Source organism: Sarcophilus harrisii, chromosome 5 (assembly GCF_902635505.1).
Source record: "Sarcophilus harrisii chromosome 5, mSarHar1.11, whole genome shotgun sequence".
Classification (NCBI taxonomy): domain Eukaryota; kingdom Metazoa; phylum Chordata; class Mammalia; order Dasyuromorphia; family Dasyuridae; genus Sarcophilus; species Sarcophilus harrisii.
In genome coordinates this window covers 96,288,576-96,302,178 of record NC_045430.1, presented here as the reverse complement: position 1 = coordinate 96,302,178, position 13,603 = coordinate 96,288,576, and the positions used below count along the sequence as shown (strand labels likewise).

The 13,603-nt window shown below is 34.1% G+C and overlaps 1 protein-coding gene across 2 annotated transcripts in view; it reads right to left on the bottom strand.

The window, feature by feature from the left end:
• The window catches only part of MRPS35 (mitochondrial ribosomal protein S35), a 44,929-nt gene that overhangs the window by 7,313 nt on the left and 24,013 nt on the right, over positions 1-13,603 (bottom strand). For both annotated transcript variants that reach the window (XM_031938070.1, XM_031938071.1), the window contains exons 6-7: positions 7,786-7,895; positions 4,684-4,753 (exon numbers count right to left, since the gene is read on the bottom strand). In XM_031938070.1, coding sequence (XP_031793930.1) covers positions 4,684-4,753; positions 7,786-7,895 — 180 coding nt within the window. The remainder of the gene's footprint in view (positions 1-4,683; positions 4,754-7,785; positions 7,896-13,603) is intronic.

The window sequence follows — 13,603 nt, the reverse complement described above, 5'->3', positions numbered from 1 at the left end:
AGGGTCAATGTTGAAAAATTACCCATGCATATGTTTTGTAAATAAAAAGCTATAATAAAATAAATTTTAAAAAAAGAAAAAAAGAGATAAAATACTATAACGAATTTATTAAGTGTCAAAGTTGAGTATATATCAAAGATGGTTTTAGGGAAGAAGTTTTATACACACACCTATGTATATTTCATATATTCATATATATATACATGTGTATGTATACATGTATTTTTAATGATCCAAGGATTATATACCTAAAATGAATTATAGTCAACCCAATTCAAAGTAGTCAATGGTCCATCATTCCTCTGCTTCCCTAGGAGGATATCATATAATGAAAAGTATGCTAGACTTAAAGTCAGAGACCTGGATTTGAATCCTGATCCTTCCACTTGTGCAGCCCTGGACAACATTTTAAGTCTCTGGGCATTAACTTTCTTATTTTTAAATTGAGGGTATTGATCTAGATAGATGACTTCTAGGTGCTTTCCTGCTCAAATCTCTGATTCCCATTCTCAGTTGCCTCTTTTAAAAAATATATATATTTCCCCTTCAAGGCAGCCCTTAATGTTTTTAACTTGATTTCACATGTATGGAAATGATGGGCAGAGAAAATTATACAGTATAATCTATTTCCTCCTCAGAGTCCCTGGGGATGGAATCTCCCTAGTCTCAAGTCATCATTATTCTATCTTCAGGAAATTGTTAGGCGCCTGACTGCTCCTGTGACACATTCACACTAATGTGATACTGAGGTCTTTGTTCTGGCTCTGCTGTTATAAACTGCTTGCTGCTCTTTTAACAAAAGAAACCCTAGCCAGAAGTTCTTAACCTAGGGTCCTAGAACTTGCTATCTTAATACATATATTGATAACTTTTAAAATATTAATTTACAATAATTAATAATATATTATGTTATTATATGCATAATATAATAATATATTTAATATAATAAATATAATTTAATGTCCTTTACAAAAAAAAAAAGAAAAAGAAAAAGTAGCATCCAATGAAATTCTTACACTTCCCATTAGGGGAAAAAAAGGCAATATGGATTACAGAGCCCCCAAGAAACTGAATCTTACTTTACTAATTCATTTTATATTAAATAAAAACTTGGAGAAACTATTTTAAAAATCTAACTACAATGAATTAAACATGGAACCAAGACTGAACATCACTTAATCATGCATATGTTTTGCAAATAATGTGTATCAACACATCAATAATATGAGAATTCTTCAAAGCACAAGAATTCCAGGATCTTCAGAAAATGACCATCCACATATTTTTATACTTCCCATAAAAATTAGACAAATTGAATTATTGTGGTCCAAATAAATCAAATCTTTATCTTAGTAATTCTGCAACAATTTATCAATGAGAACTCAAAGCTTTTGTCCCCCTGACTCAAACCCAAAACTAATTAAGGGGAAGGGAAGAAAATAAGAACATATACAGCATTTACTACATGTCAGGTATTGTGCTAAGTGCTTTTACAAATATTAATTTTTTTGCTCTGTGTCTATTTTATTAATCAATTACTTAGCAAAACAAAAAAAAAACAAAAAAAAAAACCTAACTCCATCTCCTGTTTTCTAAGGTCCTCAACATTCTCTCACCTATATCCTAAACTTTAAAACTGTCTACTCCTTCCACTGGCTCCTCTGAAATTCCCATTTCAAAATGAATAAAATTCTCTTCATCCTGACTTCCTTTTGTCACACCCCCTCCATCTATTAACCCTCATTAGACTTGGCTCCTTTTCCTCCTTCCCATCCCCACCATAGTCTGGTTCTACTCTATCCTCAACTCACAGGCCCAACACAATTGTCTTGGAGAGGGAATGCCTGCTTCCACTTCCAGTTTGCTTCAACACCATCACTCATCAACTTTTCCTTCTCAGAAGTTCACAATATCAAAAATTTTCAGGATTATGGTGGCTGTTGTATCCTGGATTATTAATTCCTTATTAAATAGTTTAGTACTTGACTCACTTTGTTCTTCTCTTCCTCGTCTCTTGCTCTTATCCGGAGGGACTTCAACATCCAGGTGGATGCTCTCTCAAATTCCTTAACCTCTTAGATCCAGAGTCTCTTCCAAAGTGATGGCTTATCTCTCTGAGTTGTTCCACTTCCTTAATTAAATCTCTTCCTATGCCTCAGCCCTCCTAAACCCTTTCATTGTGTTCACTGTGACCTCTAATCCCTCTACTTCTCATTTTCTGGCTTTTACATCCACTCTGATTTTATTTTCTCCCTTCTCCAATCATGAACCTAGATTCAGTCTACTGTTCAATTCTACACTATATTCTCTCAAATTCTGTGTTCTCTTGTCCTACACTGCTCATTCCTTGAACTGTATAAGCCAAGCAAACTGACTTCTGTTGCTCCATATCCCATCTCCATTTACTGCTTTGTCCATACTCCATGGCTGGAATGCAATCTCTTTAGCCGTGCCTTTACAGCATTTACAGCATTTCAGGGAACCTCAGATTCCATTGGTTTTATTATAATCTCTGTGCAGATGACTCAGAGTCCTATATATCTATCCCCTGTCTTTCCTCTGTACTTTAATCTCACATTACTAAGCTTACTGAACTATTTTTTAAAAAAATCTCAGAGTATAAAGTTTGGCCCCTTTATTTGCCTGATAGGCAAACTGCCAGAGAGAAAACTTAACCATACCAAAGTGGGCTCTGCAGCTTAGAATCACAAGGGTTGTCTACAGCACTGAGAGATTACAAGGTGAACAAGCTAGAAAATGTTAGAGGTGACACTAGTCTCCAGGTCTTCCAAGTTTCGAGGCTGGCTCTCTTAATGATGCTGCTGCACTGTTTCATGTCTCAAATTCAACACTTCTCAGACAGAACTCATTTCTCATTCTTGCATGCCCATAACTTTTGATCTTCTTAACCCTTCATCCTTCTTCACTTCACGTATTAAAAGTCATCAAATCTTACTTTTCCTACTTCTACAACATCACCTCTATCCAACAGTTTTTCTCTATAGTTAACATCTTAGTTTAGGCCCTCATTACCTCTCACTTAGATTACTTACACAGTAAGACTCTTAATGAGTCTTACTGCTTCTGGGCTTTCTCCATTTTGTTCCTTCTTTTCTACTGCTAGCAACCTGATTTTCCAAGTATAGATTCTCACAATGTCATTCTCCTATTCCCAAATCTCCAATGATCCCTGTTGCTTCTAGGATCAAATATAAACTCCTTTGTTTATCTTTTAAAGTCCTTCCCTAATTTGTCTAAACCTATGTTTCCAGATTCATTATAGTCATTCCCCGTCTTGACCTCTGTGATCCAGTCCAACCGGCTTTCTTTCTGTTCTTTACATATACTCCATCTTCCATCAGCTGGCATGTCCACACACCTGGAAAGCATTCCCTCTTAAATCTGTCTCACAAAAACTCTTCCTTATTTGAAGAATGATCAAGATACACCTGCTAAATGAAGCTTTTCCTTATACCCTCAATTGCTAATAGTCCTCCCTTTCACATTACACTCATTTAAAAACATAAATAAATTTACTTATATATACTCTCCTCAGATTTATTCTACATTTATTTATACACATCTGTGTTGTCTCTCCTGTTAGAAGTATTCTTCTTATAAGGATAAGTTGATTCACTATGTTTGTATCTATAGTGGTGCACATAGTAGGTGTTTTGTAAAGGCCAAATGATTAATTGATAGGACAGTAATAATAAACATCACTGAGTTGAAAAGGTCTAGAAGACAGGACTATTCTTCATTGAATACTAGGTGGTACTATCAAATTTCAAATATGAATCGCACTTCACTAAAGGAAGAAAAGACTGCAATTCATTAAAAATTTTGTTTAATCCTGTATATTTCCATGTCTCATCTGGATTCTTCAACTCAAAGCCTCTTCAGGGATGGGACTTGTTGAGAAAGGATCAAGAGCCAAATTTAACACAGTCATTATTTTAATTACATCTATTCACTTCAGTCTAATTTGCTCCCCTGGCACCAAAGCAATGAACCTTCAAGATCAAAGGCTTCTCAAGTGAATCCAGAATGCAAGCTTATTTGGATTCTAGGATAGAGAACCAGAGAAAGAATCTGCTAAGTCAGCTTTTTATTTTAACAGCTATTGGCAAAATGAGAGAAACAAAAAACTATTTGTCATTTATTTGAGCTGTATTTACCAGGCTATAGGTTCTGAAAGGAGTTTTACTAATTCAAGTCAAAATTACTTTTAAGTTAAATTGTCTCAAGGCAAGAGTATCATTTCACTTTTGCTGGCATTCAAATAGAGTAGATGGATCTGAATAAACCCAGCAACAACTCTCATTAGCTGTGTGACCCTGGACAAGTCATCTCACCAAATTGTGTCAGTTTCTTGATCTGTAAAATGTGTTAGCACCTCCCTCTCAGGACTGTTGTAAGAATCAAGTGAGAAAACTGCTTAGCAGAGTGCCTGACAAAGAGGAAGTACATGATAAATATACTTGTTCCCTTCTCCTCCCACATAATGTATATTTTAACTTACTTTACTCTCAGTGCAAAGCTAATAATGACATTCTGTAGCATATTTGTGTTAATAGCCACAAACACTCAATTGAATATTTTTAATAAGGTTTTGTGAAAATTAACATCATTCGAATAAAAGCTTTGCTAAAGATGTTAAATATTCAAAACAGAATAACTTACCCATGATTCATGGTATAAAACTGTTAAGAGATACATGGTATAGTCATAATTCTGTCTCTGTAAAGGGCACCTTTAAAAGGGTAAGAAAAACAGGGATTAAAATCTCAGTAAACTGAATTTTTACAACTGTATATACTAATTTACACTTCTTATTCCTCAAAAACATTTTAAAATTCAGTCCTTTACTTGGAAACTTTTTACATAACTGATATATTCTTCATTCTATGCCTTATATTATAAATAAAAGTATTTTTTTACTAGTTATTTAATTCAGAGCTTTCTTTTTTCTACTTTTATTCACTTTTGCTTTCTTGTTTAATAAAACCGTTTTGCCTAGTAATTGTTTTAGACTTTTGAAATTTTAAAATCTCTCCAAACAGAATTCTATATTATTCATTCTCTCAGTGATGGCCACTTTTCGTATTAATGTATTCATTAAACTTCTGTCTACTAATAGTTTCAATACTGAAAAAAGAAAACTTTTCTCAAATCTAACTTTGTAAAGTTCACTAGAGTACATAATCTTATTTTTTCAGTGTAGATAATCATCAAACATTAATCTTTCCAAAAGTTTTGAGATGTATGTGTTCTGTTAAACTTTATATAAGAAAGCAGAAAAAGAAATAAAATCTCATTTGGTTTATTTAAAAATAGAAATGTAACTTTTTAAAAAAAAATCAGGCCTGTGGTTTCACTGGTTTAGAGCAGTGTGTTAAACTTAAATAGTAACGGGGTCCACCAGACCATACATAAGGATCTCTGCAGGCTGAATATTGACTTTAAAAACCACTTATGTTTATACTTCTTTTTTTTACTAATTAATTTATTTTGTTAAGTATTTCCCAATTACATTTTAATCTGGTTTGGGCCACACTCAGAGTGTTGTGGGCCAAATGCGGTGTTTGACACTTGTAGTGTAGACAACTCCTGATGAGGACACTCCTTCTACTAATATTCAGCAATTTACAGTCTTAAGAAAGTTGCCTAAGGCACTGAGAGAGTAGGTGATCTGTCCAGCGCCAAATAGGTAGAAGCAAAACTTGAACCTACATCTTTGTGTCTCTGAGGCCATCTTTCTGTACACCTAACTATACCAATGTAATTACCACATAGCAAATTGCTTGAATTGCAATTCTATTCAAAATTTATTTTACACCCTTCTACTGGAAATAATTATTGCCACAAAACACATAAATATAAACACAGAGTATAATTTATGTTATAGTCTGTACTAGAGGACAGCTAGATGGCCCAGGGGATAGATAACAGAGCCTGAAGTCAGAAAGACCCGAGCCAAACACTCACTAGTTGTCTGCCCCTGAGCAAGTCACTCACCCTGTTTGCCTAAGTTCCTCATCTGCAAAAGTGAACTGGAGAAGGAAATGGTAAACCACTCCAGTATCTTTGCTTAGAAAACCCCAAATGGAAAAACAGAGTCAGACATGACTGAACAACAAAGAATTTCTTTCTAATCTTAAATATCTTGATATTCCCATCATGCTAAGGAGCTAGAAGAATTTCAATAATATACCTCATGATGGATTTACATAACTCTTGTCCAAATGCTAGCCTACCTAAATTTGGAGAGGCTCATCATTCAAGGGATTGTCTCTGGCCACAACAATTCACACAGATTTTCTACATTATGGCAAGGGCTAGTATATGTGCATCAGTGAATTGAAACCCCTCAACCCTTATCTTCTCATAATAAAACCTTAGATTCTTGAAGTAACACAGCATTAAGTTAATAAAGCTTAATCACTTAAGTTTAATTTATTTAAATTTAAAGATTTTTTTCCCCAAGTTACACAAGTTGAATAACAACCACATATTTATTTTCATCAAGAAGGAAAAGAGAAGTGAAGCATCAAGAATCGATCACGGCCAATAATTAATGATCCAATAAGAATTCGTGTAACCATCCCTCTGCCAGTAGTTTCAATAAGATAGTTTAGGATGATAAAAACTTGGCTACTTTATATTTGCTGTATAAGATTCATATTTTATTTGGTTCAGGTTGAACAAATTATTTTTTTTCTATAATGCCAAAATATATTAATTTTAAAATTAATCATTAGTAGCTTTTTTTCCTATATACTGCAAATATCCAAATGTTTGGCAACTTGAAAAGAAAAAATCCAGATAAAAAGATCAATTTTCTACTTTACAACCTAGATGTTTGACACATTGCAGACCATAAACCTTCACAGTGAATTCAAATTTCCTAAGATCACTTCTACTTTGACCCTACTTCTACTTATCAAAACCAATTGAAGTTCAATTTATTAAGCTAAAGTAAACTTTAATTCTGGTCATGAAAACTTTACTACCTCAAGAAGATATTTTGTTTGATAAAGGAATCTATTATTAAGGTAAAATATTTAAATTATTATATATTTTAAATGGTCTCTGCAAAAAAGTTTACAATTTTAAATGGCCAATAAATCCTATTTTCATCTCATGAAATGAACATGTTTCCACTGACTAAAGTATAATAAATAGGTAAATTTAAAATTAACAGCAATTAAGTGAAATGAGTAGAACTAAATGATCATTAAACATGGCAACAGCAAGATTATATGATGATCAATTCTGATGCATGTGGCTCTCTTCAACAATGAGATGATTCAGGCCAATTCCAATAATCTTGTGATGAAGAGAGCCATCTGCATCCAGAGAGAGGATTGTGGGAACTGAGTGTAGACCACAACATAGTACTTTAACTTTTTTTGTTGCTGTTTGCTTCCATTTTGTTTTTTTTCTCATATTTTTCCTTTTTGATCTGATTTTTCTTGCACAGCATGATATTTGTGGAAATATATCTAGAAGAATAGCATATGTTTAACATATGTTGGATTACTTGCCAGGTAGAGCTGGAGGGAAGGGGAGGGAAAAAATCTGAAACAAGATTTTGCATGGGTGAATGCTGAAAATTATTCATGCATATATTTTGAAAATAAAAAGCTTTAATTTTAAAAAATTAAATTAACAGAAATACTGGATAAACCTAAATCTGAGATTGGTGTTAAAATGACTGTGCCACAATGATTCCTGATAGAGGCAAAGTGGATAAAGTGGATAAAATGAAGTTTTTGTCTTTACCTGTCTGTAGTGATGGTTAGTAAATCTGTGTTCTTGCAGTACCGCTCTCCAACGAGTCTAATAAATTTCTTCTTTGCATGGTCATTTAAATTCAGTTTGGAAAGTCTAATCTGAAATGTCCAAGAAGGAATATAATTCAGCAAAATTAGTTTAGATACATTTAATACCAACAACCACAGACAGGTGATAATACTAGATTTATATTTTTAAGTCAATTAGGATGAAATCACATCAGAATTCTAAAAAAACAAAAAAAAATCATCTGTTGGAACATAATACTAATAGGCTTATTCTATTTCTCATTGGAAACAGATAGGGAGCAAAATCATGTTAGGTATCTTTGAGTTTTCTGTCTTGTCTATCCATTGGATACTTTCCCTAAAAGATCAAATGCTGGGAAATTGAGATTTTCCTTCAGGAAACTACGCAATTCTCATAGATAGATAGTTAAGACTAGGATAAGCAGTAAAAGATAAAATGTAAAAAAAAACCACACAAATATTTCATTATTCCATGAGCATAGGATCATGTAGTAAGGACTGAAATGAACCCCAGAAGCCAATTCGTTCAGTTTCCTCATTTTCTATCTAAAGAAACTGGGGCTCAAAGATTGAGTGGTGTTGCTCAAGGCCACACAAATAATAAGCAACAGAGATAAGATCTGAACCCAGGTACTCTAAAGAGAGACCTACTGATCTTTTTCCTAGAAGTTGTGATTGTTTCATTACATGTATTTGTATTTCAAGCACAATGCCTGGCATATAGGAATTGTTTCATAAATGCATGGTGACTTTGATGGATTTACTAGACCACCAGAATCATATTACTATATCTAGTTTGGAGGCATTTACATAACAGGGACAGGTTAGACCTTGAAGAAGATTAGAAACAGAAACTAAAGGGGAGAAAAGTCAAAAGACATGGTGTCACAATCTGAAGAAAGGGCACCTTCACTATATTTTATAAATATGTGGTCATTCTTTATTCAATGTTAAACGGAAAAACAGCCTTGAAGTTATAAAAAGAGTGGTAAAGATACAGACAAACTTCTGGAAACAGGATACTAAATGCAACTGGATTCTCCTTACAAAGAGATTTTTAAAAACAAATTATATATCTAGAATAGCTTGGGTAATGTCTATCTAGTAGAAGGGAAAAAAGATTAAGAGATGACTTTCTCTAGCCCTTTGTAAACCATCTTTTATTAATTTTAGTAGATTTTATTTTTAAAAAGAGATGGAAACAGTTTTTGATTTGTTAAGAATTACCTAAACAAAACAGATTTTATTAGAAACACTTTTTAAAACAATAAAGGGAGAAACAACCAAAAAAAAAAAAAAAAGGCAAAATGAAGTTTTTAAAGCACTTAATAATAATATTGACCTTTAAAAAATCTGCCAGCCAAAAACAATGAATATGTTTCAAATACTTTGAAAACATAAAACTTCTAAAAAATATTTAATAACCACTATAATTTGACTATTTACCTAAGAAATATAAAGAAAATGTATATGTGTAGCTGAAATCCTTATTTTCACAGTATTATTCATGTCACCACTTACTCATTTTCACATTAACATTTTAATACTTCAGCAAAATTGAATAGTTTATACCATAAGCCCATAAACATTTCAAAACAAGTTTATGGCACACTTGCGCCACCTGCTAGCACACAAAGGCATTGCAAAATTACTTTAACCTTAAATACAATGACACCAGCATAGGCAGCATTTCTTTTTCATTGTTTTAATAAAACTACCAAAAAAAAGTTTTTTAAGGTTCTCTATTTTAAAATATAAAAATGTATTTTATTAGGATTATACCAAAGTTAATATGGAACAATTCAAACTCCTTTCATGTTTGATTTACACGGGTGTTCGTTGTTTCTTTTTTTTTTATAAAGCCATTTAGCAAGATGTAGAAAAAACAAATGTGTGTGCACACACATACATTCACAAAAGCTAAAATATTTTAATGATTTCTTTTTGTTGATTCTAGCCAAAATAAAACTCAGAAGATCAAGGGAATGAATAAGTAACGAGATATTTATTTCCTTCCTCTGTAGTAACAGTTCTCATGTCTCAAGGGCCATTTATAATAGATATTAAAAACAGGTTCCTAACAATAACATTGCCCTAACCTGGAAACTATGAACTTATTTAAAATATATATATATTGATAACTGTTATTTCATTGTAATTGATTTACTCTGCAATCTACAAAAAAAAAAATCTTTTAAATTTTGCATTAAATAATACATTTAAAAATGTTAATTTAAGAAGAAATTCATAGGCTTCACCATCCCAGTGATCATGAATAAGCTACACTTCTCTCCAATCTCTACCTCTAATTCTCTCATTCTTACTCCCCTCAATCCTATTTTTTCTTTGTCCCATTCCTTCCACTAAGCACTCTGGAACTCCCCTTTCATGAATAACAAAATTTCTTTCATTTTTGTCCTGGAGATTCCTTCCATCTTGTTATTCTCATATTTGGCCCTAGCTGTCTTTACCCAGCATTGGATACTCTTTCTGACACCCTAGTTCTGGAGGACTCAGAATTTTCCTTGCTCCCTGGATCGATTTTTCTTCTGCTACCAAAGTACCATTCTCTGAGATTCACATTATTGTACTCTGAAGCCAATGACTGATGAGTCCCTTCCATGAACAATCATATCAGGAGAAGGTCCAGTTCTGTTATTACATTTCAGGCTCACACACTGTGGCTTGATCTTCTAACCTCTCCACTTTCCTCCAGGCTTTCCAGCTTCCCTTTAACATTTTGTCTTCAATTTTCATAACTCCCCACATTTAGCACTGTGCCCAACATAGAGTAAGTCTTTAATAAACCCATCCATTCATCTATCTATCCATCCCATAATCCTAATATCAATTATCTATATTCCCCAAGTCATTCTGCTTCTTCTCAAGAAATTCAGTACCCTAACTTATCTTGTAATGCCAGAGAAACTGAGGCAAGACAGAAATTAAGAGAGTTTTTAATATTTAATTTGAAAGGGAAAGATTGTGCTGGGGGCCTGTTGCCCCCAAGGATGATGTCTAAAGCGTCCAGCAGCTAATGTGTGCTTCACATGAAGTATATATATACACATGGCTCCAAGCTACCCTCTGGTAGGGCAGAGTCATAGCACTGAGAACAGGAACAGACTATAAATCTGATTCTGATAGGGTGGAGGAGGCACCAGATATTCTGAAAACTTGGGATAAATTACAATGACAAGATAGGGGGTAGGACCATAAATTCTAACAAACTGGGAATTAAGAAGGTGTCCAGCTTAGAGCCAAGGAACTCTAGACTCCCCCTTATCTTCAGTTTACATACTGACAATTTATAACCTTAAAGTAAGTAGCCCTGAGTTATATCAGTCTTAATGAACCAGAAGTGGGAGAGGTGGGGGGAGTGGGGAGGGGTTTGCAACTAAGGGGATTGAGGCAGAATAATTAAGGAAATTGAGGCAGGACCAATTAGAGAAACTGAGGCAGAACAATTAGGGAAACTGAGTCAGGACAATAAAAGTGAAGTGTAGCACAACAGTCTGTCACTATATACACTATACTTTCCTCAACTGCTATGACCCGTTTTCTCTCTACTTCAGTAAAACACAGGAAAGGAGATATCCTTTAGCTCATCATATCCACAAGTCACTTCTCTTTATCAAATCATATCCTCCTATCAGTCCATCTCTCCCAATAACTTAATTTTCCCTACCTAATCTTTGACCTCTCCTGGATCACTAATTTCCCCCCTCTTCCCGCCATCTTTCAATACTTTTCTAGGCCATAAGCCCTGCTCTAACATCCCTTACTTCTCTTTTCAATCTCAATTCTATAATTGAGATTTAATGACAATTTAACTATATATCATCCTCTACTCGAGTCTCTTACCCGTCTTTCCAAGCCCCAAATTTAGATTATTCTTATTTACCTCCTTTGCTCCTATAGCCAATAAACTGAGCTGGAGGAAATCAGGCAACTGTGCTATCTGAATCCACTACAAATTTATGTTGTACTTGTTTGTTCATTTCAGTTGTGTCTGACTCTTCATGATCCCATGGGGGGGTTTTCTTGGCAGAGATACTGGAGTGGTTTCCCATGTTCTTCTTCAGCTCATTCTTACAGTGGAGGAAACCAAGAGAATTAAGGGACTTGCCTGGGGGGGGGGAGGGGGGAATAAAGCAAATCTGAGACCCGAACTGAACTTGAGAAGAGCCCAAGGCTCTATTCACTGAGACACCCAGCTGCCCAAATTTGTGTTATCTGAACCCAATTGGATCTCTACACCAGAAAGATAATTCTTTCATTTCTACCTAATGGTTTCTCTACCCCATTTTATTCTAATGTTGTTACAACAACAAAGATTGTTCTAAACTTTTTCTTCTCCCCTAAAGTCTCCCACTATATCCTTCCCATACTTTCTCAATTGAGGACCTCACTGAGAAAATTAAGACCATTCAACAAGATTATGTCATGATCAAGTCTGATTGATCATCAATCTCTTCAATAGTGAGATGATTCAGATCAAAAATTCTTGTGATGAAAAGAGCCACCTACAACCCAGAGAGAGGAGTGCAGGAACTGATATGGTTCACAACATAGAATTTTCACTCTTTTTGTTGTTTGCTTTCAGTTTATTTTTCCCTTTTTTTTTCCTGTTTGATTTTTCTTGTACAGCAAAATAATTGTATAAATATACATGTATATATTGGATTTAGCATATATTTGCACCCTGTTTAACATATATTGGATTACTTGCCATTTAGGGTGTTGTGCCTCAGTTCCTAATTCCTTATTGTTCTGCTCAATCCTGCAACAACACTACTTCCTTCTAATCATCATGATCCAGATAAGGAGAAAGACCTTTTCTATCTTAGACATTATGACCCCAGACTTCCCTACTTATCCAGAACATCCAGTGCCTCCCCCCATTCTGTCATTGTTGTTCTTGATCCAACTTATCAGAATGTCTCCCCTACCCTGTCAGAACCTGATTGATAGTCCATTCCCGCTCTTAGTGCTCCTCCCCTGCTTTGGTCTACCCCTATAGCTTGGAGTCGTGTGTGTATATATATTTCATGGGAACCTCACATTTCCAGCTGGATGCTGGATTCTTGAAGATAATAGTCTCATTCAGCCCTGGGACCAAACCATGGATCCATTTGGTTCCAGTAAATCTCTCCCTTTCAAATAAAATATTAAAAACTCTCTAATCTCTATCTCAGTTTCTCCAGCATTACATTGGAAGGGGATGGAAAATTAGAACACAAAGTTTTACAATGGTTAATGTTGAAAAATTATTCATGCATATGTTTTGAAAATAAAAAGCTTTAATAAAAAAAAGAAAACTAAGATCATTTGTCATGAGTCCTACATCTCAAAACTTCTTAATATCATTCCTTATTCTTTCTTTACCTATTTTTGATAAACTGCTATTAAATCCAATCCCATTATATGTATTCTGAATCCTCTCTTATCTTCTCTATTGGTCTAACAACTAATCTCTCATTTTTTTTTGCTTGCAAAAGAAAAGTCCAAGGTGACCAATACTAGACCAAACCTAGGCTCTATCTTATCATTCCTTCAAATTCCACAACTCTTCCCCCCTTACATAAACTCTTGGAAAAAGCTATCCATACTTCTTACTCACTTATTGTATAAATATATATGCATGTATAAGATTTAATATATATTTCTACCATGTTTAACATATATTGGAGGACTTGCCATCTAGGGGAGAGGGCAGGGAAAGAAGGGAAAAATTGGAACGCAAGGTTTTGAAAGAGTTAATGTCAAATTATCCA